Genomic DNA, 25,436 nt, shown 5'->3' on the forward strand with positions numbered 1-25,436 from the left:
TAGTAGCAGCGCCCTCTTTAGACCAATATTGGACAATCAACAATGGCGCTGGGTAGGCCGGTCGGTTTTTATTTCGCGGCAAATTTGATGTGCAAAAGACCAGAAGCGCTACTCGATTTCTATTAAACGTCCCAGAAAGGTTAGTTCAAAATTGTCTTTATTTTTGTGAGCATCATTTAACTTTTACGGTGTCAATGTTTGTTAAGATTTACTGTCAAGAGCACCGACCTAATAAAGTAAGTTGAAGTAAGAAAAAAAGTTTAATATTTTTAATAAGAAAAATTAGTTTTGTCAATCATCTATTACCTGACAAGTTTGTTTTGTGTTTTTTTAAGGGGGGGGGATGGGGGTTGATATAGACCTGACTCAGTAGAGCCCCACTTTTGTTGCTAAGGTTACGAATTTGTGAGAATTAAAACTAACAAATATCGCAAATAACGTAAACAATCGGACAGACAACTATCTGCATGACTTTGCGCATCAAAATTGTTGTACTTGTTCGTTGTAAATGTAAGTAAACCAGAAAGTCTTGTTTTCACTCATTGTCCATTTTGTTTGCCCAAGTTTAATTAAATCAAATGTTTTTGTTTGTTTGATTCATTTCATGCATTTTTAAGAGCAAAGCAAAAACTTAAAGTGACAAGACATCTTTGACGATGGCAGAGTCTGACTCCATTGTTGGTGAAAATAAAGAAGAGTTGATGACTGACCTGAAGGAATATGAAGTACAGTTCTTTGGTTTCACACCGAAGTCATTCATAGATGGAGGTAAGTAAAGAAGGGGTTGGAGTAGTTGCGATCGCAACCCTCCTGACGACGGAAGAGGGTTACGTTATCGCAACCTGGGTTGGAGGTAAGTAAGAAGTGGTTGGAGATAGAGAAGTTGTTCTCTTAGAACTATGAGGTTAGTTCCGCTATCATCTCCATGTGGAGACAATTGCGGAATGAACCTCATAGTCATAGCTCTAGGAGCGGAGTAGACTAGTCAACTAGTAGTAGTTGCATTGTTGTTACCATCCAGAATGTCTGAAATATTAAGAAGTCCAAGTGTCAGCAACTCAAAAAAGTAAAGGATCTTTGTGAGGACTGTTTTAAAATGTCTTGAAATAACAATAAAGATGCTCCTAGTCTCAGTCGCTCACGATACTATCAGATGTACTCCTAGATCTATGAGGTTTGTGGTGAAGATAGCGGAACGAACCTCTTAGTTCTAGGAGTGTGAAGCATCTTTGGGAGGAATGTTTCAACAAATGATGATGGATCAACTCTGCCCAACTTTTTTTTGCAGTTCACAACGCCTTGGTGGATTATCTCAACGATTCAGTTGAAGTGACAGAGAAATTTCTTCTGAGTGAGGTAAGATAAAATAATCTATAATTCGACTCTTTAAAATCAATATAAATTTTTCCTTCTTCCCTTATGTTATGATATATCGACCCAGAAATTTTGATAACAAATGACTTAACAAATCATATAACATCGACATCCTGCTAGTGCTAGAAGCATAATCCGCCGACTTATCAGGGAGAAGGGATTACGTTTTTCACATACCAAGCACCAAATGAAATAATATCTGATTTATTAACATTCTGATTATCCCTCTACAGGCTGAAGCTAAATCAGAGGAGGTTACACCAGAGTTTGTTAGAGAGGTAAACTTCTTCTAAGTCAATCTTTTTCTTAATAGAAGTCAATACAAGAATCACTGTTCAACTGAACAGTTTGTCCACATGATTAATTAATGACAATTGTTTCTTTTCATTCCTCAAGGCATCAGATCGATTATTCTCTCACTTCCTGAAGACATTTGATAAAGCTTTTGATCGTCTAGAGACGTACCTCAAGAAGAATCTCTTCCACATCCCAAGCAATGTTCTTCTACCAGAAGATGCGGTGAGTATTTCAGGGATGAAGAGAAAAGAAAGCCGAGTCTGGCTTCTCTACAAATTAAATTGGTCATGGTCTCTATTCTGGCCCCCTTGCATTGACCGTTACACCGAGTTAAAAAAAAATGGAAGCACAGGCCTTGAAATGACCCACGACACCCACAGCAATTGTTATGGTGTCCTGTGCCCCTTACTAGAGGAAAATTGCTGGCCCCTTCAAGAGCAAAGTTCAAGGCTTGGAAACATGTATGCGACACGCGCCTCACGTAGCTCTCGTCCGATCATGATAGGCCTTCATTGATCTCGGTGGGGGCGCTTTCTAGGCTTGTAATGTCATACTTAATGGGTCTATAAGATAAGACAAGGAAACTTGCGATTCTTATTTTCAGGTCCACTGGCAAGATTACAACGCTAAGGATGATGCAAAGCTGGATACAGAGTTAGAGAAACTCAGACAACAAATCAAATGTGTAAGTTGGTCTTTTGGCTTCTGTTGGACTCCCTAGGCCAAGAGATGACTCGCCTTCTTAATTTTAACCTACTCGCCTTTACCTTCTTGGTTATGTTGGGATCAGGTTGGCTTAGCGGTTGACTTCAACTATGTGGACCCCGGTTTTGAATCAGACCGGAGCCTTGCATGTGGATTGGGTTTTCACTCTCTACCTGATTGCATTGGTTTCCCACCCACATCTAAAACTGAACTTTTCAAGTCTTCTTGTTTCCTATCATCCTGTGTTTTTGTGCCAATTACTGTTGGATGTGTAATTAAATGAATGTTGTCTGGATGCAGCAGCTCTGGGATTGCATTTCTGTTGTCTACTAATAACAAAAATAAAAATAATTATTCAACTTCTTTTCTGTATCACATTTTTTCTGAAGTCTCAGTATGTGAATGCACGTTTAAGACAGTGGCTACAGGAAGCCGAGGTTGCCCAGGCTCAACTCGACGCCTTCTTACTTCAGATAAATCAGTTGCATCAAATCGTCAACAAATCAAAAAGTAAGTATGTTTCCCCATCAACCCCTAGTAGCTGCTTAGTGGGGCACAGATTCTGTGATCTCACTGATCCTTGGCTAACATCGACCTCATGCCCTTTTTTCGTAAAAAGTGTTAACAGTTCGAGACAAAGGTAAAATTTTGGGTAGATTTTTGCAACTGTTACAAAATGAATACATATTGTGGAAAGAAACTACAGTTTCCCTTTAAATATTCCTTAACAAATAGTTTTGAACAAAGAAAGTCAGGCATTTTTTATTTCAGAGCAAGTTTCGCACACAAAAATGTTTCATTCAATTCGAAGTCTGCTCATGCACCATTCATCCATTGGCTTGATCAACAATAATTTGTTTGAAGTAAAAAAAAAAAATTACATTTGATATTTTTGTAGTTTCAGACCTGAACGAGTCTATAGTTTTCACAGCAGCCAAAGTTCGCAAACTGAAAGATCAGCTCTCACTAGTAATGCAACAGAATCTCATTGATACACAGGTAAGTAAGCGCAGGAACTAGACTTGGAGTTGAGGCATTGATAGAATAAATTTTTACAATTGGTTTTACAGTTTTGTCCAATACACAAACCAACAAATTATATTGACCTTTTTATTTTGCTTAGGTACAACTGGACCTACCAAGCTCAAAGTCTTGACAACAGCACTTTTTTTAATAAAAAGGATACCAGTCATTCTCAATGGTTTCCAGTGATGTGACTGCCACATGAATGAAGGTGAATTCTAACTATCAATGCATCTTGGTGGCGCAGTGAATGGATTGGGTTTCTGTCTTCTTGTGGAACTGAATGGATAATTGTTTTGTCTCTTAAGCAAACTAGACTAACTACCTACACCAAACTGAAGCCATCCTAGGTCAACCTTGCTTCACCAAAACTGACCATGCCAATGGAATCATTTATGGGACTACCATTCTTAGCTGATGTATACTTCCTTCAAGTGGAAAGCACATGCTGAGCAGCTGTAGAGAGAATTAAAGTTGTTAGTATCTTTCATTACTAAGTCATACACCGCGATGAAAGAAAAACTTAAGAACCAACCTATCTTTGTTTATATTTAGTTAGTACTTAGCAGTTTATTGGTTTAGTTTTTCTAAACACAGATAAATATACATATAGAATTTGATATATTATTTGGTTTGTCTGCATTATTTGTATTAATTTGTATAAAGGAGGGAAAATATACCGACTGAAAGAACCATTTAAATTCACAGACACAAAAGTTGAGATCCCTAACAGCACGTTGAAAATTGAATTATACATGTAGTCTTAAGGCCATGTCACCATGAGGCAATTTTCAAGCAACCAGTTCCAGGCAAACTCCAAGAAGAAAAGGCATTCTCATTTCCATGTTCACATCTTATTCTTGGGAATAGTAAGACATTGTTTGAAGAATGACTTATGCACTTAACCAAAGTGGTCCTGTAGCATGCACTGCAGTCAGTGTGGTTGGTTGTCTCCAAGTTGCTTGTAAAAGTTGCCTCGTGACAATGCCCTATGATGTAACAATGATATGAATCTACAATCTACTTTTATTTTTATGTTCAACAGTGAGGTTAGCAATTATTACAATACAAAACAAATAAACTTTTTCATTATATTATTTACAATAACATATTTACAATTAACTATTGTAAAATCTTTTTCATCATAGTGGGGTGTTTGATAAAATAAAAAACAAAAGTGACCTGAAAGGGTGTGTAAAATTAAAAATAATTCTTTGCCATAATTTATTTTTGAAATACAAATAACAAGTTACTCACATACATACACATTTTATGAAATACACTCTTTATATCTGATAAACCAAGTACTAGTTTAATACTATAATAAAGCTTTTTAAAGAGCAGCAACTTTTTACAAAGGAGGGTGCAGTGATTAGTTAGAAATTGGTTTTCAGATATACTTTAATTTCATTGGTTGATTATTATTGAAAGCACTAAAACTGGCCAATGGGAGACTCTGAAAAACTGTAGCACAAGGGATTAAACATCAGCCATTAATCTTCCAGGTTTGAGACTCTGGGTCACTGAAGCGGTTCAACTATCCACCAATCACAGAAAAGGGATTAAACATGAGCTACTTCTCTACCAGGTTTGAGACTGAGTTCAACTATCCACCAATCATGCACAAGGGATTAAATTTCAGCCACTAATCTATGAGGCTCAAGACATTGAATCACTTTGGCAGTTAGTCTATCAAGCACAAGGGATTAAACAATCAGCAACTATCAACGTGGTTTGAAACCAGTAGTCTGCAGAATAATAAGCTCGAGTAAATCTAAACAAATTTTAAACGTTACAATTAGAACGAGAATCACAAACATATTATGCAGTGAGAATTATTTGATGAATATCTTGGAACAATCAAGGTGTTCCAATTTCAACTGGGCATCTTTGATACCTACATCAAGGTCAATACTTCAGGGCCCAATTTAATGGCTCTGCTTACCGTAAGCAAAGATTCAGTGCTAATCTTGCGCAAGCATATTTCACAGATTAGCAGGAAACATTTACTTGTGTCTGTGCCTACTCGACTTTACTAGGTATTCTGCCCTTGCATAGCTACTAGCGCCGATATCTGGTGCTTGCACAGCAAGCGGAGAATGGCGATTGTAAGCACAGAATTCAGTGGTACGCAGAGCTATGTATTGGGCCTTGATTTGGATTAGTGAACCTACTGCAAAAAAAAATATGAGATTCAAACTGCCTGTGTTTTTGTTCACAGAACTCTGGACAGAACTGAGTATACAGTACTTGCACACATCGGTGTAAGGGTAAAACTAAATAATACTCTTTATCCCTGATGCAAATTTAACAAATTAACATCTTTAAGAGTCAAGTTCCTTCTTACGAGTCTCCTGATAGATTGATATCCGTCATGACATCGTCTCGTTCTGCCGATCCTTCACTGATGTGAACCTCAGCCGGTGATCTCAGGTTATCGTCGCTTCCTTCCATTTGGGCAGGAACATCTGGGACCCTTGGTTCATCTTCAGAAGGTAGTGGGTACTCCTTGATCTGGGTGTCTTTGGTTAGACGGTTGATGAAATTGCTCTGCACAAACAAAAGCATAAAAATGTAAGACTCTGCTAAGCGCTAGGGTCAAAATGTCAGGGCCTAATTTTATAGAGCTGCTTAAGCACAGAAAGTTAGCTAAGCACAAGATATGCTTACCAGAATAAGGTTACCAGCCAAACTGCCATGTCAAATGTACAATTTGTGACTGGTATCCTGCTCATTTCTGCTGGGCAGAGATAGTTAAGCACTATTTTCTGTTTAAGCAACTCTATGAAATTCGGCCCAGGTTATTAACTATTTTTTTGCATTTATACCATAGGTCCTTTTGGTTGGTAAGCAGTTTGGAACAAATGACTCTAATTTCTCATGAAAAAGTACCTCTGACAAACTAACAACCATACTACTTCATAGATTGTCGCTGTATTTCATGTGGGTTTGTTACGGGTTGGTGGTTACTTTATGAATGGAGTTACAGTCTACCCTCATTGTAAAGAAATATTTATACATTTCATTGAAGCTAAGTTCATGCAAACAAAATTGAGCCAAAAATAAGAGAGTTTGGTAAACTAAAACAATAAAGCAATACATGGTTCATGCTAATCAATTAAACATAATTACAACCATGGAAGCAAGCACCACCTACAGAATCTTGAAAAAGAAAAGATGCATCACCGGTTTGGGAAAATAATAAATGGGGGAGGGCGTACTGGGTGAAAAATTAATAACAGACACAAGGCACCAGAAAATGGTTGCATGATTAAACAGAAGGAAAGATCTGAAGTAAAACTACTAAAAGTTATTTTTTTACATTGTTTGAAAGGTGTTTTATTAAGAGAACAATTTTGAGTGAGACTACCGGGCATAAGAACCAAGGTAATGTGGGCTTTGAACTTGCTGAGAAAAATGCCAAGCCTGATTTGACGGTGTTTGTTTTATTACCAGTTTGTTTATTACTATTGAAAAGAAATGATGAACAATCAAAACAAAACAAGCGAAAATAAAATAACTACATTTAGTAAGTGCAAATGATCGTAACATGGGAGGGAGTGACACCACAGTGACAAAGGCAAGACATCATAACAAGCTTTGAAACAGAGAATTCTCAACACATATTTCACAATCTTTTTTTTTTTTCAAGGCCACGCAAACTTGCTGAAATACTAACTGTTTAAGTTTTACATGGAGTGTTTTAGAGGCTTCATTGCCAGAGGGCTGACGTCTTCAAGTTCGGGTGTCTCCGGCACGGACACTAGTGGGTATTCACGGATCTGTTGGTGGGCCGCACGACCCTGGTATGCCCCCTGTCGATGAAAAGTGGAGATTGGTGGCAAGGGTGAATGTACATGGAACCAGAACGAGAGGTGTAGGGTAGAGGTAAGCAGAGAGGTTGGGAAGGAATGAAGGGGGTAGAAAAGAGTTAGCCCACACAATATATAGTAATTGACGTCATTCAATCAAAATTGAATGCTTTCATTTAGGAAGACGTTTATCCTGGTGAAGGCATTTAAACAAAATTAATTTGTTTCCTTTTTTTTTGAGATAGCCAACTCGCAAGGCCGTTGGACACTTCAAGGTGAGGGCTACACAAAACTGATTTGGACTCCCAACCCAAATCAACTGGCACCAGGAGCATGTTGCCAACTACTCCTGGGGCTAAAACACGGTTATCCGCTTCACACTATGCAAGGATGTAAAGTAGGCATTGGTAACATACACTACGGCCTGACTGGTAGAGCAAAACACACTACCTTCCCACATTTCCTTTTTAAATTCACTTGTACAAATGTACCCCAAATCGACGTTGGAAGTTTTAGTCAGATCCCTTTACAATGCAGAATAGTACTAACATTGCCACAGATGTACACAGGGTGTCTGACAGAGATAGCCACAGCATTATACAAGTCTATTATGCACAAACTACCCAACAATAAAGAAACATAGACAAAGATACACAAAGACAAAACATGTGTTTATTTCTACAACAATGACTGACTAAGTTAGTATTTAAGTTAACAAAGCAGAAAAGAATGTTGAAGTTAAGCAGTGTATCAATGCACTTGACGAATGCTGGTAGTGGGGGTCATTAAAAAAAGTTATATGCAGTTATTGACCATAATTGCTTCTCATCACCCAGGAGTAAATTGGAAGAAAACCCCAATAGGGAAAACCCAGGCAATCAGGTAGCAACTGAACACCCAAACCACATGCAAGGCTCCGGTTTTGGGTGGGATTTGAACCAGGTCCACAAAGGTGTAAGGGGAAAGAACCCGCTGAGACAACCTGATCCCCTAAAAACTGGGCCCAATTTCATAGAACTTCTTAAGCAGAAAATATTGCTGAACAAATGCCTGCTAAGCAGAAATGAGCAGGATACCAGTTACAAATTATACACGGGACATGATAAGTTGGCTGGTAATCTCATTCTGGTAAACAAATTTTGGTTGCGCTTGGCCACTTTTGTGGTAAAGCATATCTATGCAATCAGGCCCTGGTCACAGTAGCAAATCCACCAAATTTAAGCAGGGTGATGAGATGGACTTTGTAGGATTTGTCTTACCTTAATCTGCATCCATGTGAGTCTACTACGAGTCTCTCTATCCATTCCATATACTACAGCATTAACCAATCCTTGTAGAGGAGATGTTAAAGCATGTAGAATCACCAACGCAAACACAGGCTGACCAGGCTTAGCTGCATTCTGGATTCTACAATTAACATATTGGAAACAAAAATTATTAATTTCTTATAACAAAAACTGGAAGAAAAAACAATTCCTTTAAAGGAAGGCCACTTTTTTCAAGTAAAAGATATTCCATGATAAATATTGGTTGTTTGTTTGTTTGTTTACTAACTTCCAGTAAAGTAAACAATAAGTAAAGAAACAATAGCTTGGAAGAAAATAATACATTTTGAGCAGAGGGTCATCTAGAAACCCATAGGGCTTGTATCGATGACCCTATGTAATTGCCAACAGGAAACTATAAATATCACAACATAGAAGCTCACAAGATCCAAAAGAGCAGAATGGCCTTAAATGGCACAACTTGGGTTGAATTTATTAGTGAGTAGTGAAGCTGGACTTGAGCCTCATATTTTTAAGGATTTACAAAATTTTAAAATGGAATAGGCTTATAGGGAGAGGCGAGGCCATGTTTTCACCATTACCTGTTTATTAACGGGAATACAGACAATGCTAGATAGATAAATGGATAAGCTTGAAGTGGTCGAATCTCAGCTTTCAGAATCTGTCTGTTTCTTTCAATCTCGGGCTCGTATGTACCCTGCCAACTCTTGACCTGGATAAAAACAACAAGGAAAATAAACATCAACAAAACTGCGAAGGAAAAAAAGCACAGAAGGGAACCAGTCATAAACATCATACATCACACTGTATTTTGCCAGGAAACTTGTTTCTGCTAAGCAATATTTTCTGCGCTAAACAGTTCTATGTGCTAAACAGCTTTATGAAATGCGGCCAAGGTAGCTATAGTGTGTTTACCTTTTTGTTTAAGACGTAGATGATGTAGCTGTACATGATGAATGTTGCTATGATGATGATGAACAAAGGGCCATACCACCTAAAACAAATTAAGACAATAGTATTTATACATCAGAAATATCATTGAAGTAAAGCCTTTGGGTCCTAAGGGTTGGAGTCAAGGAAGATGAAGATAAAAAGGATGAGAATAAGAAGTTTGTCCAACTTACACAAAGAATCTCCAGGCAGTTGCTTCCTCCTTGATCCAGCTAAAGACAATAAAACATTTGTAGAAATTAGACATGCAGCTTCATTGTGGTATAAGAGCAAACAGGCAAGCACACTAAACTTTGCACAGTACAGGGGATCAGCTGATCAGGTCCCAATTTCTTAAAGTCTGTGAGCGCAAAAACTTGCTTAGCACAGAATAAAATTGCTTAGCAGAAGCACAGGTAACAAACCCAACTTCAATAAAGTCACAATGTTGCAACCGGTGGCCCTAATTTGCTTTTTGCTATGCAGAGAATGATGTTAAGGAAAAATCTGAAATGTTGGTTGTTGGTTTAAAATACCAAACCCTCTGAATCATCAGGGTTAAATGTTAAAGAAACACCTTGCCTTTGGATCGGTCGAGTTGGTCGTTGAAAAGCATTTGTAATTGTTTGTTGTAAAATGCATATGGGTAGAAAGATGTTGTAAAAGTAGAATACAATGATCCACAATAACATGCCTCGAAATTGCACGGTTTTCCTTTTACCTCGTTGACAAACCCGGTCGGTCATTTATGGGAGTCAAATTTTTGACTCCCGTAAATGGCCGACTGTGTTAGTCCGCAAAGTAAAAGGAAAACCACTCAATTTCGAGGCAAATTTGTGTGGATCATTGTATTCTACTTTTAAAACATCTTTCCAACCAAATGCATTTTATAACAAACAGTACAAACGCTATTTATAGACCAACTTGTCTGATCTAAGGCAACGTGTTCCTTTAAGACCTGTAAGTTAAAGGTGTATAGGAATTCAAAACAGTCTTAAGGGAAACAGTTCACCTTTGAAGAAAACAACAATTTCTGGAAAGATTCTGACAAGTTCTGCAGAAAGTTTGTCACACAACCAAGTTAGTGCGATGTTTCCACTTAGATGCTTTGCCAACTATATAATTCAAATTCAGACCAACGAGGGAGACATTTTTACTCACCACCAGGCCCCGGCTGGCCCATAGTTGTCTCCAATAAATGGAAGTAGAGACACAAATAGCGCTGTAGTCCAACATACCACATGGTACCATCTGTAATATCAAATAGTTTGGGAAAATTTCTGATTTTTGTTTAGCTTTCAAGAAAGACTCTGCTAGGGTCAAAGAGGCTGTTAACTATCTTATTGCATTAAACACTTTGCATCTATTTAGGAGTTGTAAAATCCATTACTTTTTCTGTGCGCTTTCTGCCTATCTCTCTTTCGTTTCTTCTGTTACACCAGTAAACCTGTTTATGTTTATTGTGTTGTCATTTAGCCTTTGAGAAAGATTCTGCTAGGGTCTGAGCATCATCGATTAACTTCTTTGCATTTGTAAAGTTGGTGTTAACAGTCAAGGTTGAGAGGAATATTACTTTTTCGATGAAATTCATAAACTTAAGTAATACTTACATTTCATATCGATCTGTTCTTATCATTTTGACTGCTATGAGAAAGAGGTTGACAGTGAGGCAGGTAACCCATAGTAACACGGCCCAATCTAGAAAGAAAAGTATAATTCTAAATAAAGCAAGTAATTATAAATCTAATCTAAGTTTCTAAAACAAAATTGTTCATGCATAAATACAAATTTCAATATACAAAAATATTTAAATTTTATGCACAATGCTTGAAGAGTACATTGCTTGCCACCTAAACAACAAAGTAAGTTACTTTTTAAAGACATAACATTAGATCGGTACATCATGTCCGATAATTAACCCAATACTTTTAACAAAACTTTTGTAGATGCATCCAGAATAAAAAAAGAAATGTGCAACAGCATTAAAATAAATGAACCATGTGAAATTTTCAGCCAACTCCTCTTTTTCAGAGAGCGAGAAAACATAAAAATTTGATTTTAATTTTGCATTTTTTATTTTTCACAGGAAGTACCGTAATTTTCGGATTATAAACCGCGCGGCGTATAAACCGCACTTCCTCAAAATATACAAAAAAATATTTAGGTGTGGCGTATATGCCGCGCGGCGTATAAACCGCGACCAAAATAAAAATAAAAAACATGAAAAAAACTAACCTCAAAACACGGAAGTGAAGTACGCAAACCTGCCGCGCGTTACGGGTGATTTTTTTATCTCACACTATCAGTCCTGAGTTATACTTTGTTTCCATCAACAACCCTTTTCAAGAATTTGCGATTTGATGATCGGTTGTGTTGACCATGTTTTGTGAACTTCTTTAGGAACAAACTGTCCGTGAATCAAAGATCGGTCGACAACGCACACCGAGAAATAGTTGAACTTTGCCCTGCATCGCATCGCCCTCTGTAGACAAAAGTTGTCCACGTTTGATTAGACTGCGCCCCGAGCCTCGAAGCGTGGGTCAGACGTTCAAGCTATTCGTTGTACAATGGGCAGCCGCTCTACTCGATCCGTCCGAAGTCGAGCCAAGATTTTATGAATGGAACTATCACCGGCCAATCAACAACGGCCAATCATCAAACGGCCAATCACCGCATGCGTACACACAAAGGGGCCGTGCTTGTTTGCGGTCCTCTTTGTGGCGATGTGCAGTGACAGGCGGGCGGCACATCAGTCAGTCTTGTATAGTTGCCGCAATGTGGGAGTTGCGTCGTAATTGCGTAGAAATGTATTGAAGTTTACACTTGATCGTAATTGAAATGATCTATTATAGGATAGTATTCTTTTTGTAAGCTGGCAGCACCCCCTTTGCGGGACGACATTATTGTTTGTGTTGGATAATTATTGATGAAAGTTTCAACTGAAAATACGTTTATTATTGTGATACTGAAAAAACCCAATAACAGTTTTAAAAATTGACAAAGTTAAATCCTACTTTATTTGTAGGTAAGTGAGATCGTGTTGCAATAAAAATTAACTTCAGACAGTGCGTTGACTATCGTTTCAACATAGGATTCGTCTGCAGAAGCAGTGATAAAGAAACAGTGCGAAGATTTATATCCAAGGAATCCTTTGCCTTCCGTTTTGTTTAAATAGAAAATAGACAAACCAAAACCAAACAGTCCTTTTCAGGGCTACATGTACCACAACACAAACGAGAGTTGTCTATGACTGTTGTTTCTGTTTACAATGTTTAAAGGAACATTTTTTAAACATGTAAACAGCTCCTAAAAAAATTCCTTTATAAAATATAAACGAAATAATAATGGGGACGGCTAAAGTTGTTCCCTCACGTTTATTGTATAGCGGTTGAAACAAAATACGCTACCTTATTGTTTGCGTAATCATAAGGACAGGGGATTCACTTTTATTAAACATCGGAGTAGACGGGAAATAAGGTTGAAATGGGTCTTTCAATAAGAAAAGTGGTTGTTTCTCCCTCCCTTTTATTGTAGTCCCACAACGAGGATCCACAACAGATATTGCAACGACGGACGGGCGGACGGATGTAGCGTGTGTGTAGTAATGTATCCTGCAGCGTGCACATTATGCACATGTACACATGCGATTTCGTAAAGCTAGCAATCTGTTAATTGCGCTGCTCAATCTCGAAATTGCACAACCGATGTTGGGGGGCACCGTATTGAGCGATGTTCGCCGACGGGTTGCGCTACGCCATCATATTTGCGCCGCCTGGAAATAAAATTCCCAATGTTACTGGACTCAACAATCAGGCGGTTTGAAAACGTTTTGTTTGACCCCCGGCGCGGCATAGTTCTTTGCGTACGTCCATTCACCATTCTGCTGTGCGTGGTTGACCTGAAGAAACCGCTGGCCGGCTGACACGACGAGTGTAGCCTGGATGTCTGACGTCAGTATATAAAGATCGTGGGATAAATAGACAGGGGACGAGTCTATTTCGCTGAGACACGAGTATAGCTTGAATGTCTGACGTCAGCATGTACAGATCGCTAGGATAAATAGACGGGCACCAGTCTAGTCTAACCCGAGTTGCGCTGAGTGAGGGGGAGCTGAGGGCGGTTGATAAACGTTTTACAAAGGAAACACGGTTCGGAATACAATTGTGGTGGGATTTTCAACAGGATTTTGTCATCACACAGGCAGGTTTTTGTTCTCGTTGAAGAAAAAAAACATTATTATTAAAATAGTTTACGAACGATCTTTCTTTTAAAAAATGCCGTTTTTCTCTTAAATATTTATACGTCGGCTTACAAGCCGCCCGGAGAATAAACCGCAGGAGTTCAAAAAAATGTCAAAATCAACATATAAACCGCGGTTTATAATCCGAAAATTACGGTAAGCATTTGTTATCTGATGATTTGCAAAAGAGGAAGTTGAATTGGAAATATCAAATCCTGTTTGTAGAGTGAGATATAACTCCACTGTAAGTCACACCCACTTCACCCAGCAGGCTCCACTCATGACCAGCAGCCCATAGGAATTGCACTGAGCTAGCTTTACTAGTATTGATTTACGCAGGAAAGGTTGAGGCTTGCACGTGATGCTATACAGGATTAAATCCCACACTTAGCTCCAAATGTAGGGAACAAATACTGAGTGCTTTCATACGCCCTTTTAGATAAAATGCTAAAAAAGAACCTATTATTATTATTATTCCTTGAAATAAAATAAACATACCCCAGAAAGACAGCCAGAAAGCTTCAAAGTCGCAAAGCGGACCATCAGGTTGAACGTTAGCCTACAATCATGGAAATGAGTAATAATTAACGAATTAATGCAGTTCTGGAACAACACTTAAATTCTGAAAAATTATACTTTGAAATTTAACAAAACAATTCAAGCAAAGATCTCTAACAATGGCAGGGAACAATTGCATTCATTGATTTCATCTAACAATTTCATTCTTGTATAGCAAAGTATTCCAACTGAACAAGTTAAGTACACACTGAATAGTTATAATGACTGGAAAATTATGATGTTCGAGTAGCAACGGATACACTTTGCTAAACTTATGATGTTCGAGTAGCAACGGATACACTTTGCTAAACTTATGATGTTCAAGTAGCAACGAATACACTTTGCTAAACTTTACAAACAAGGGAAGTTGGAGACCTTTCTCAAGACAAAATACAGTCTTCATTAAAGCAGTCTTCTAATCATTAAAGAATAAGTTAAGGAGGAATAAAACTTACCATTAAGTAAGCCGTACTGTCAAAGAAAGCAGCGATAGTCAGATATAGAATCAGTCTCTGTACAAACACTACATGCTTCTTGAATAACCAGATTACTCCTATCATAAATACACTGCGGGAAAAAAGAAACAAACCTTAATTAATTAACAAGAAACAACACAATGATCACAAACTACAAAATTTTGCAACAAAAGTTTTGACTGCACAGAAGTTTAATTGGTCATCAAACTTTTCCTTTTAGTCAGTTTATTTCCCTTTTAGTCAGTTTAGATTAAATGGCACTACTGCAAAATGGAAGTCCCAACTGCTCAATTACAAAACAAGGTGTAGTAGATAATCCAATAGCCAATGCCTAGCAACTATGGCTTAACACAAAATCACAATCTCCCAGAATCCCTAGGCCACCATATTCTCAAAATTAATTACCAGAAATGATGGCGGGCGAATTTTAAAATTTTGCTCATCAAATATTTTTGATTTTGTTGACTCACCTTCCAACCAGCGACAATGCTGCCATTGCTTTCTTGACTCCAACCACCGCATCCTGAAAAATTCATCAAATCATCAGTTATTTATAATAATTCACGCTGTCAGACCAAAGTAAAAGCAAAGGAGTGATGCAGAATAACCTACCATCGAGAAACATCCCAATATTAATAGTTCCTGGCTATGGCTAAGTAAAGACGTATACTCTAGGTAGAAAACCACACATCAAACACATCTGCAACACTAGTTGCGATAGCGTAATCCCTCCTGCCGACGGCGGTCCGCAATCGCAATTACTGCAACACAGTAGTTGTGTCAAACCAAGCCCCTTACATCCTCAGGTGCAAAAAAAAAAAACAAAGGCCGGAAGGTGGTGGCGAGGTCGTAAAATTTTTCCAACTCATCCGCTGTGCTCTACGTATCCATCGGATCCTCCACACACCAAACATTGTCAACAAATGGCCAAATAAATTAATATAATTTAATTTCATAACTTCTCTGGTTATTCAAATTCAACTTAAATTTGTTCAACAACAACAAAAACATGTTTTTTTAGTATACTAACTGCATAATTTAAAAAGGAAAACTGTCCACTATTCACTAACCACCACCGGGGCTGAGTTGCCGCCCACCTCGGCCAGTTGACACATTCTTTCCATACCAAAAATAGTTCCATGCTGCCAAAAACTTGTCTAGCCTAGTTTCTTTCATAATTTTTTTCAGCTTAGAATTTCAACCAGTTTCAACTTACACATTTCCCCTGATGTCCATCAAATAAGGTACAAGTTGTTCCAGGTGCCAGTGTTGTCATTAAGTCACCATCATCGAATGGCGAGGTGAAATTATCGGCACCTAAATCGACTTCGGCCGTCATGATTATTTTGTAGTGCTCCTTTATTTTTCTGCTCTTTTGATTTTGTGTATTTTGGTTTTTCACTGATTGCACTGGTGTACAACCTTTGATGTAAATGCTAGAGGATGTCAGATTGTTCGGTACCAGCGAAATAATCTTTGACCCAATTTATTTTCAAGATGGCGCCGTCCATGACAAAATTGTGTTGATCGTGAAGTGTGGGTATTTTCCCCTATTTTGTATAGAAGTAACACATTTTCTTTATAAATATTACAGGCGATGCTACAATTTGTACTTTTTAATAGATATTTTTAAGCTACAGGGTCCGTTACGTCTCATTTAGCCTGGAAAATCTGAGTTAGTTGTGGCCTTTTTTGTTCAACGCGCCGTCTCGCTCGCTTAGTCAACTTTTCTTTCAATAAGCGTTTCATTCATGGCTTAGTTAGACATTACCGACATTAGTAATGCATTTTACACTTTTGAATCGTGTTCTTTAGTTTCTAAATGGATCATGGTAGATTAAAAAGGTAAAATGCTTACATTGACAGAAATGCCCCGTGTGTTTTTTTTTAATAAAAATTAAGTTGAATCCCAATTAATTTTAAGATTTGAATTATTGTTAATGCTATGAATATGTGGCATCAATCAAGACTTTGTTATTTGTTCGTTTGTCTGGATTTTATATATATATTTGACTTTTATTTATTTGTGGTGGGGACTAAGGCGTTGTAACTTATGTTAATAAAATAAGGTCATTATTAATACTGTACAAGTTAAAACTGCTTTTTGAATGGCCCTCCTAAGACAAATCGTTCTGCGTAATTTGTTTGCATGTATATTGTTTTAATCATGATGAGCCTTGATGCTTTCAGATATTAAATCAACTGTTGCAGACGTTGGGATTCGTAATCAAGACATAACACCGACTTGCTTGCAGCCAGCAGTAAGGATTCTGCACTGGATTTTGGAACAGTTCACGGGAAGCGACTCAAAGCTACACATTAACTTTAAACTTGTGACGAATTAATAATCAAGCAAGATGACAACAGCTGCCAGACCGACCTTTGCCCCTGCTCGGGGAGGTCGAGGAAAGGGTGAAGGGGGTGACCTGAGTGCTATGTCAAAGCAGTACTCTAGTCGGGATCTACCAGCACACACCAAACTGAAATACAGGTAAACTATCAATCATGCCCCTGGTCATTTCCCATCTTAATCGTGCGTTTCATGTTAAATGTTTCAATATTACAATAAATTGTTTGTTTAACCAATACCACATTTCGCCCGTAACAGTGGTCCTCTGGCTAAATGCCAGTTAAAACCTCTGGGGACAAGTCAGAAATCTCTCCAAGTGGTCCTGTTTGCTAATTCAGTGATGAAAGCGTCCATATTTCATTTCAAATATGGACTACAGAAAAAGCAGACAGACTATTCAAATGACAAGCTAACTGGTCTTGCTGGCAAGTCACTGAAAAAGTTAAGCGCAAACCCTGAATACTTACACACAAAATACAATTATATAGTGGTTGCAAATCATACAATGATATTTGACATGTAAATCTCACCACTGTTTTCATCAGTAGACTCATGGAGTTCCATTTGATCAGATAAAGTTGTGTTTGGTTTCAGGCAAAGTGGACAAGAAACATCAGATGACGTCAGCCGTCGTGACTTCCGTAAAGAACTGGAAGAGAGAGAACGAGCTGTAGCCAGAGAGAAGAGGGGTGATCGTGGGAATAGAGGTCAATTATTTAACATTATAAAAAAAACCTCTAATGGCTCGTCTTGTTGTTGTGATATCAATTTTGTTTACCTTTGTGTACAAAATTTCCTAGTTGCATTTTTATTTTTTTTCACAGTTTTTTTCTAAATCAATGTTTTGGTGCTGTACAAGTGGAAGCAAATTTCATGTGTTTTCACATGATAAATAAATTGAACTGAATTGAAGTATTTATACACTTTGTAGACTTGATGTTTCATAGGGGATAGAATTCTGTAGTCGAACTGTTTCCTATTAGAAAGTGTGCATGTCATTTGTTACTTTCATAACGCCTCTTTCTGGCTCTCTGTTAAGAGGCTTTGTTGTTTTTAGTCTTAAAAAGTCAGAACTGTCTGAAATTAATGAATGACTAACTTATCATTTAACATTGCCATCTCTGTTGTTTTTATTTAACTTGTAGATTCTTCAAGTAGTGTGAGTAGTGGCAGTGCTAAGAGACCACGTATTGAACAAATCCCAGCAGCAAACCTGGATGCTGATGATCCAATTGATAAAGATGATGATGAAGATGTAAGTGTGACATCTTCTTCTTATCTTCTGTAACCATACTACAAAACCATAACTTTTAGGCACATTTGTGTAATGTCAGGGTTGTCTTTTGCTGAGCACATACAAAATCTTTCTTAGGAAAATAAGGTCAAGAGCCCAAGTGCATAATTAATTTATTGCTAAGCAAATAACTCTAACAAGCAATTACTAAATTACTATTATCAAAAGTAACATTATGTATTGATGACATTTCAGAGCGACTCCTCCGACAGCGATGATGACACAGCTGATCTGCTCGCTGAGCTTAACAAGATCAAGAAAGAGAGATCCCAAGAGCAGGCTAGAAAGGTCAGTAAGGTCACCAAAGGTCACTAAAGGTCAAGCTGCAAGTAGAATAAAATCAACAACATCATGGCTGGACCACAAGAAAATGATGTCATTATATGCTAACGTGCCTTTGGGGTGAAAATGTTCCGTTTTCAGAGGCAAACTTGCTTTACTAATACATTTTTTGCGCATACTGTAAGCAGCAAAAATTATCAAACACTAACGATATCTCGTTGAGATTTGTTCATCAAATTGGCAACATGAAATCGATATAAAAGGTGGGAAGGAAATGCAGCTTTGAGAAACAAAACCCTGCTCATTGAGGCTCCAGAAACAGCTATTTAAGCTCCACTTTTTAAGGCCAGTTTGACTTTTGTAAACAATGGGGGGAAAAGTCAATCTTGCTGTAGTACTTGAAATCAACATTGAAAGCTGTTTGAGTAAGTTATGTTTATCCTTCTATTATTATTTTTTTGTTTATAGGACCAAGAGAAGAAACTTGAAGAGGAGAAAATTAGAACAGAGAATATTCTAAGCGGCAATCCACTGATGTCAAACTCGAACAAGAGTGACTTCAAAGTCACTAAAAGGTTTGTCTAAAACAAGACGGGACACAACAAAATTAGTTACAAAATGGTTTTGAAACTCTGTGGAAAAAATTACGATTAACCATCACCCTTTAGCCTTTACAAAGACTCTGCTAGGGTAGCAATTTACAACAGCTTATTCTATTTTCTGAGTTGTAAACTAAACACATTTTTTTTTTAATGGTCTATTTGGCTGGAGCAAATTTTCGTCACAAGTGGTGACTTTCAATTCAAAATCTGAAACACTCAAACAAATACCAATACTAATTTACAAATATTTAATAAATGTACTAAGGTGAACTGTAAGACAAGTAGAGATGTGTTTTAACCTTCATTCTTCTCTAACCTGGCTCCCAGTGGATGATACCTATGCCTACATGGTGATCGCTTATACAAAAATAAAAATATTTTAAGAAAACCGTTAGTATAACAGTAATATTATTTTTTGTTTAGATGGGATGATGATGTTGTCTTCAAGAACTGTGCGAGAGGAGAGGATGACAAGAAGGAGAAACAATTCATCAACGACACGCTCCGGTCGGAATTCCACAAGAGATTTATGGACAAATATATCCACTGATGTCAGGGTCAACGTACTTTGTAAAAACTTAAACAAACTTTCCACTCACCATGAAAACTATTATGAATTGAAGTTTATTTTATAACAAAAATAACCTCTTAAAATAAAGCATTTATTAGTTTTTGTTGTCAAACATTTGTGTGGGATTCTTTAAACCAAAGCATAGAGTGAAGTTCTTTTCGACAGACTTAAATTATATCCACCATCTGGAATGGATCATCATCTTTAATCTTGTTTTCAATAAAGAAACCTTACAACAGGGATGACAAATTTCTCTCAAGTAAGACTTAAAGTCAGCCTGGTTAGGAAAATCAGTTGGGTTTTTTTTTTCACATTCAAAGAAACCTTGCTCGTTCATCTATTACTCAAGAGCTAGCTGAGGAAACTGTTCCTAAAAGCTCTGTGAAATCTAAAACCCCAGAGGTTACCCAAAGGTGTAAATGCCATCATTTAAACATTCTCCTTGGATTCTACTGTCAGCTTTTTGTCGGGAATGACTCTTACCCCTGATGCAACTAAATCAAAAGATCTAAAATATCACCCACTGTTTTCTTGATATATCTAACACCTCCACAAGTATTCTGCATGTGAGGGTGGCTAAAAATTTGCTTTTTTTACCTGGAAGTATTTTATAGTAGTTTAAAACCTTGGAGTAAATTTGTGTAGAAGTAAGATACTTGTTTGATGGAAGTAGCATGTGTAAATAAACCAGTACATGTATTTGAAACGCTTTGTGAAAACTATGTATTTTTTATGCTTCTGATATAAACAACCAAAATTAAATTGGCAATAAAAATGTCTTTCTTTAAAGTCTGCAATAAAAGCATGAATACAATCTGCTTGTCAAAAGGAAAACCTAAAAACATAAAATTTCATTTTAAAAATATCACCCTGAAATCGGATCCAAATCTAAAAATAAAAGCTTTGTTTATTACTAACCATGATGCATATTTAAAAGCAGCTTCTTCAGTACCTTCACCTTTATATTACTGTTTTAACATAATAATGTGAAGAGCCATGGGCATACAAACAGCATTTCTAGAACTTTATCTGGAACTTTACCAACGTCAATCTATGTATCCTTTCTGTTTGTAAGAGAACCTATTCTAAAACTAAAGCCTTTGTTCTAAAATATTTTCTGAAAATACTAAACATGATGTATATTTAAAAGCAAATTCTTCCGTATAATCCCTTTCAGGTAAATATTTCTCTTTTAATTTTTTAATATAGAGCCTTGGGCTTTATATACCGATTTGTTTTAGTTGATTTCTGGAACTTTATCAACGTCAATCCACGCATCGATTCTGTTTGTGAGAGAACCTTTCATTCTGACCATGTCATCCATCCGTCCGTCAAACAAAGCAAACATTCCACCTGAAATAAATCAAATATTTAGCAATCAATCACTTATGTTGCATACCAATTATGTCGCATACCATTTGATGCTTAGAATGTTTTGCTTGCTGTTGTATTATATTTGTCCAAGTTGTTTACCTGTGTGGATGAAAAGAACTTTCTTTCCCTTGAAGCATTCTGGTTTTTCTTTCATCATTTTGATCAGGTGAAACGCTGCTTTCCCGGTGTATACAGGATCGAGGAGGATGCCTGTTGCCTCGGCAACAGCACTAATAAACTCTGTACAAACAAAGCAAATTTATTCAATCAGGCAACTATAATGGTGAACAGAATACCTAAACCCTTGCCTGTGCTTACAAACATACGGTGCCATAGCCCAATTCCATTCTGACTGTTGGTTTAACATGCTAACCATTTACACAAATCAGCTTTAGAATATTGGGATCCAGTAAATTGAAAACTATAGTCTTGAAGTCTGGTGTGTAGGCATCAGTTGTCCATATAATTTGAAAGTTTTCTTTAATATTTTGGGATAAGATTTCTAGTCGAAACCTCTACATCATAACTGGTCAGCACAACACAAACTTAAGAACAAAACAACTTTTTCTTGTGTTAATTATTTCTGGTCAATTAGATAGAGCTAAAATGTCCAGTGGTTGTTGAATATTGGAGGAGTGGGTGGGGGCGAGCCATGGGTATCTTGAAGTACTCTAGCTACTTACCTAATTCATCTGGTGATGAGAGTGCGTAACCTCGCCCCTGTGCCTCTTCATACATCTCACACATATCTTGAGACTGTACCCCAGGGTGTTTCTCACTCCAGTTCAAACCATCTAAGGCCTTGTTTATCTCAGAGTGGAAATACTCGCCAGTGTCACCTACAAGCATCCCATGAATTCTGGAAACAAAACAAAAAGAAAAAAGAGGATGGACAGATATCAAGTGATGTTTTTGATTGATTCTCCCTCCGGATTAAAACAAAATATCTCAGATATGCAACTTTTTATTCCCCAAAAGAGAACCAATACATGCCCACCAATCATTCTACAGAGTTTTCAGTCTTCTATGCTAGTAGTATTCAAGAAAAAAAATTATCTCTTGGGACTAGTTTTATGACTCTGCTCATCATATTTCACAAGTTATCAGAAAATGTTTGCTTGTGCAAGTGCATCTTCCACGTTACAAGGCAATTTCACTTACACAGTGGGCGCAGAATTCAATGCTTGCCCTGCTAATGTAGAAATCAGCGGTAAACAGAGCTATGAAATTGGGCCCTGATCAGCTAAAAGGTTGCATGCTACCGGTACTTCTTAACAAAAAACTTACCTAAGATGAGAGTTGCTGAGATAGTTAGACATGCTTAGTCCTCCGATCGTTCCTCCACTACCAACTGCAACAGCAATGTCTGTGAAATTATCCGGGACTTTCTATTAAAAAAAGGAAGTAACTTTAACAAGTTTTTCGTAATTACAAAATAAATTAAGTTCCCATTAACTCAGACGATCACATATTTTGCCCAAACCATGCGCCGTTAAATCAAGCTAGTACCTTATCATTTGGATTTTACCATACACAGATGTCCCGAGTTCTACAAAATAACCACAGGCATATTACTTGGGTGGGATTCGAACCAACAACCTTTGCAATTCTAGAGCAGTATCTTACAAACAATACCACTGAGATTGCCCGTTGGCTAGAGACAGTTTAAATAAAGCTAGTACCTGTTTAAGGAGCTCTTGGAATGTTTGAACGTAGCCGAAGAGTCCAATTGAGTTGGTCCCTCCACATGGAATGGAATATGCCTTCTCACCTTTCTCTTCACTGCAGGAAAATACAAACAACTTTTTGAGATTAACAGTTGTCTGCTGGCTTTGGACCAGTGCAAAAGGTGACGGACTAGTAAGATGGAAGGCTAAGAACTGGTCCTTTGACCAGTCACTGAATGGGCAAAACCTGAAAGTATGAGTTTGTGTACTATTTTCTTGCAAACATTTCTGCAAAGGGGGCGAGGAGATGAGGAGGATGGGGGGGGGTAAGTTTGCTGAGTTTCCAGGCTTGAAAAAGAAGGAGGATATTAATGGATACAGCCTGCTTTTTTTCACAATTCCCCAGACCAAATCAGATAATACACTTTGTTTGTTTTACCTAATTTTCTTCTTGAAGTTTTCCATCCTTTGATGGATGTCTTCATTATAAACTGCATCTCCAGGAATCAGATGAATGTGGGTTCCTACAAGACGATCCAATAAGACATTCCCTTTGCAAGTTGCCTTCTCTGGGTCCTGGAAAAAGAAAAGACACATTGACACAGGCAAGCCAGGATGATAAAGACGATACTCATCATAACATTGACACAGGCAAGCCAGGATGATCAAGACGATACTCATCATAACATTGAGCTGTCAACCACCGATTCTTTTCAGAACCAACTCAGAAGAGATTTACACATTGTGCTACCACAAATCTCACCTAATTATACTCGCACCATGCAAAGTTTCAAAACCTACTTATTTGTATTCTTGCTTGACACGTACCAGTTCTGTACTCTTGAGAAGAAGATGAGTTTTGAGTCCAAGTTGATGACCTGAGATGGTTGTAGCTCTGCTGTGGTTTGATTGAATACCACCACAAGTAATGATCGTTGAACATCCTTTTGAGATGGCATCAGCGAGCAAGAACTCCAGTTTCCGTACCTGATTGAAAATTTAAGTATAACTTTAAACTCCACAATTTGGTTTTCAAAGTTTAGAACAAAATCTTTATTTCTTTTCAACAATAACTTTGCTCCTCACCTTCCCCCCTCAATTAAGCAATTCTTCAGCATTTTTTTGCAGCTGCATCATGGGAAAAGTTTACATCAACACCCCTCTAAAATGTCAATTTGAGTTTAAGTTAAATAAAGGCCACACCCACCACTCGCTGCATACTGAATCATAGGATTTCATCTTTGAAAGGGCAAGTCCAATTTCATTTAAGAAAAGGCACCTCCATTGGAAAATCTTTACAAAGTTAACCAGCATGTTTCAAAAGCCATGGCGGAGACCTTTGCCTCTCTAGCATCCGCGTGATTTGGTGGGCTTTACCTTATTTCCTGAAAGCTGTGAGCCTGTCATATCGTCGCGTTTAATATACAACTCAAAATCTTCAGGAACGCCTGGGACATACCATCGATGAATAGGGGTGTCTGGATGGACAAGCTGTCAAAAAAGAAAAATTGCAGTACATCAAAGGTCCTACTCTTTTGTATGAGAAAGAGTAATGCTTTATAATTTTAAAGACACTGGACACTAATGGTAATTGTCAAAGACCAGTCTTCTCACTTAGTGTATATAAGCATGCATAAAATAACAAATAAACCTCTGAGAAAATTTGAGCTCAATTGGTCGTCGAGGTTGCGAGATAACAATAAAGAAAAAAACACCCTTGTCACATGAAGTTGTATGCGTTTAGATGGTTGATTTCGAGACCTCAAATTCTAAACTTGAGGTCTCAAATCAAATTCGTGGGAAATTACTTCTTTCTCGAAAACTACGTCACTTCAGAGGGAGCTGTTTCTCACAATGTTTTATGCCATCAACCTCTCCCCATTACTCGTAATCAAGTAAGGTTTTATGATGATAACTATTTTGAGTAATTACCAATAGTATAGTGTCCACTGCCTTTAATTTATAATAAAGGTGAATGCAAGTTGATCATATTTATATCAATTCATAAATATTAATTTTTTAGTGCAGCAGGTTCGCAGGTGTTCATATGGTCATGGTCTATGGTGAAAGGTACAGAACTGCGCCAAACTTTATCTATCTGAACAAATCGATAAATATTTTTCCAACCATGTCCATAGGACACCCAGTGAGATCCGATCTGTTTATTCAGCAGTTTTGCAAAATCTCTACCTCCATGATCGAATTAAATAAATGGTTTTTATTTAAGGTCCACAAAATCTAAACTAAATTATAAATAAAACACCAACCTGTACACGATGTTTGGGTACATTATCCAGCTTGCTAACCCATTCAGGCGGGTCATAGTTGATTAAAGACTCATTTAATCGCTGTTTATTGGCACTCATCTTGGACGTCTACCTTCCAAGATCAAGTCAACTCTCATGCAGTAGATAGAACCGTCCGTAAACTTGACCAGTCCGCTGCTTAGTCATCCATGTAGTAAATGATCTTCAGACGTATTTATTCGTGTTGGCATGCATGACATGTGGACTGTGTGTTTAATTATTGCACCAACACAAAAATGAGGGCGCTATGCTGGTTTAACGGTGGTAATTTGTTTGAAGGTGAAAAATT

The 25,436-nt window shown here is 37.5% G+C and overlaps 4 protein-coding genes across 8 annotated transcripts; 2 read left to right on the forward strand and 2 right to left on the reverse strand.

Moving 5' to 3' along the window:
• The first annotated feature begins 28 nt into the window (after positions 1-28).
• On the forward strand, positions 29-3,921 carry LOC139944978 (protein MIS12 homolog). The gene is made up of 9 exons (XM_071942185.1): positions 29-139; positions 618-768; positions 1,289-1,356; positions 1,608-1,652; positions 1,771-1,893; positions 2,276-2,356; positions 2,766-2,886; positions 3,275-3,375; positions 3,500-3,921. The coding sequence occupies exons 2-9, from the start codon at positions 657-659 to the stop codon at positions 3,530-3,532; spliced, it is 684 nt and encodes a 227-aa protein (XP_071798286.1). The 5' UTR covers positions 29-139; positions 618-656; the 3' UTR covers positions 3,533-3,921.
• Positions 3,922-4,072: 151 nt separating this feature from the next.
• LOC139944975 (cyclic AMP receptor-like protein A) lies at positions 4,073-16,101 on the reverse strand. 3 transcript variants are annotated; one of them, XM_071942179.1, is made up of 12 exons: positions 15,918-16,101; positions 15,172-15,224; positions 14,681-14,792; positions 14,166-14,226; positions 11,038-11,125; positions 10,589-10,678; positions 9,622-9,660; positions 9,413-9,491; positions 9,079-9,209; positions 8,471-8,618; positions 7,079-7,214; positions 5,814-5,949 (listed from the first exon to the last, which is right to left on the reverse strand). In XM_071942179.1, exons 1-11 carry the CDS (start codon positions 16,038-16,040, stop codon positions 7,089-7,091), a joined length of 1,050 nt encoding a protein of 349 aa, XP_071798280.1. In that variant the 5' UTR covers positions 16,041-16,101; the 3' UTR covers positions 5,814-5,949; positions 7,079-7,088. The 3 variants fall into 3 exon arrangements, with proteins under 3 accessions (XP_071798279.1, XP_071798281.1, XP_071798280.1); XM_071942178.1 differs by lacking the exon at positions 7,079-7,214 and having other exon boundaries at positions 4,073-5,949; XM_071942180.1 differs by lacking the exons at positions 7,079-7,214; positions 15,918-16,101 and adding an exon at positions 15,314-15,493 and having other exon boundaries at positions 4,073-5,949.
• Positions 15,831-19,788, forward strand: LOC139944976 (spliceosome-associated protein CWC15 homolog). Of its 3 annotated transcripts, none has more exons than XM_071942183.1 (7): positions 15,831-15,945; positions 16,892-17,192; positions 17,646-17,758; positions 18,197-18,306; positions 18,541-18,633; positions 19,096-19,202; positions 19,653-19,788. In XM_071942183.1, the coding sequence occupies exons 2-7, from the start codon at positions 17,059-17,061 to the stop codon at positions 19,777-19,779; spliced, it is 684 nt and encodes a 227-aa protein (XP_071798284.1). In that variant the 5' UTR covers positions 15,831-15,945; positions 16,892-17,058; the 3' UTR covers positions 19,780-19,788. The 3 variants fall into 3 exon arrangements, with proteins under 3 accessions (XP_071798284.1, XP_071798282.1, XP_071798285.1); XM_071942181.1 differs by lacking the exon at positions 15,831-15,945 and adding an exon at positions 16,130-16,237; XM_071942184.1 differs by lacking the exon at positions 15,831-15,945 and adding an exon at positions 16,528-16,546.
• A 1,228-nt stretch (positions 19,789-21,016) lies between these two features.
• On the reverse strand, positions 21,017-25,312 carry LOC139944974 (uncharacterized). Its single transcript, XM_071942177.1, has 9 exons — positions 25,109-25,312; positions 24,219-24,332; positions 23,670-23,828; positions 23,281-23,417; positions 22,857-22,956; positions 22,462-22,562; positions 21,858-22,033; positions 21,274-21,414; positions 21,017-21,153 (listed from the first exon to the last, which is right to left on the reverse strand). Exons 1-9 carry the CDS (start codon positions 25,205-25,207, stop codon positions 21,038-21,040), a joined length of 1,143 nt encoding a protein of 380 aa, XP_071798278.1. The 5' UTR covers positions 25,208-25,312; the 3' UTR covers positions 21,017-21,037.
• Between the last annotated feature and the right edge of the window lie 124 nt (positions 25,313-25,436).

Source organism: Asterias amurensis, chromosome 12, assembly GCF_032118995.1.
Source record: "Asterias amurensis chromosome 12, ASM3211899v1".
Classification (NCBI taxonomy): domain Eukaryota; kingdom Metazoa; phylum Echinodermata; class Asteroidea; order Forcipulatida; family Asteriidae; genus Asterias; species Asterias amurensis.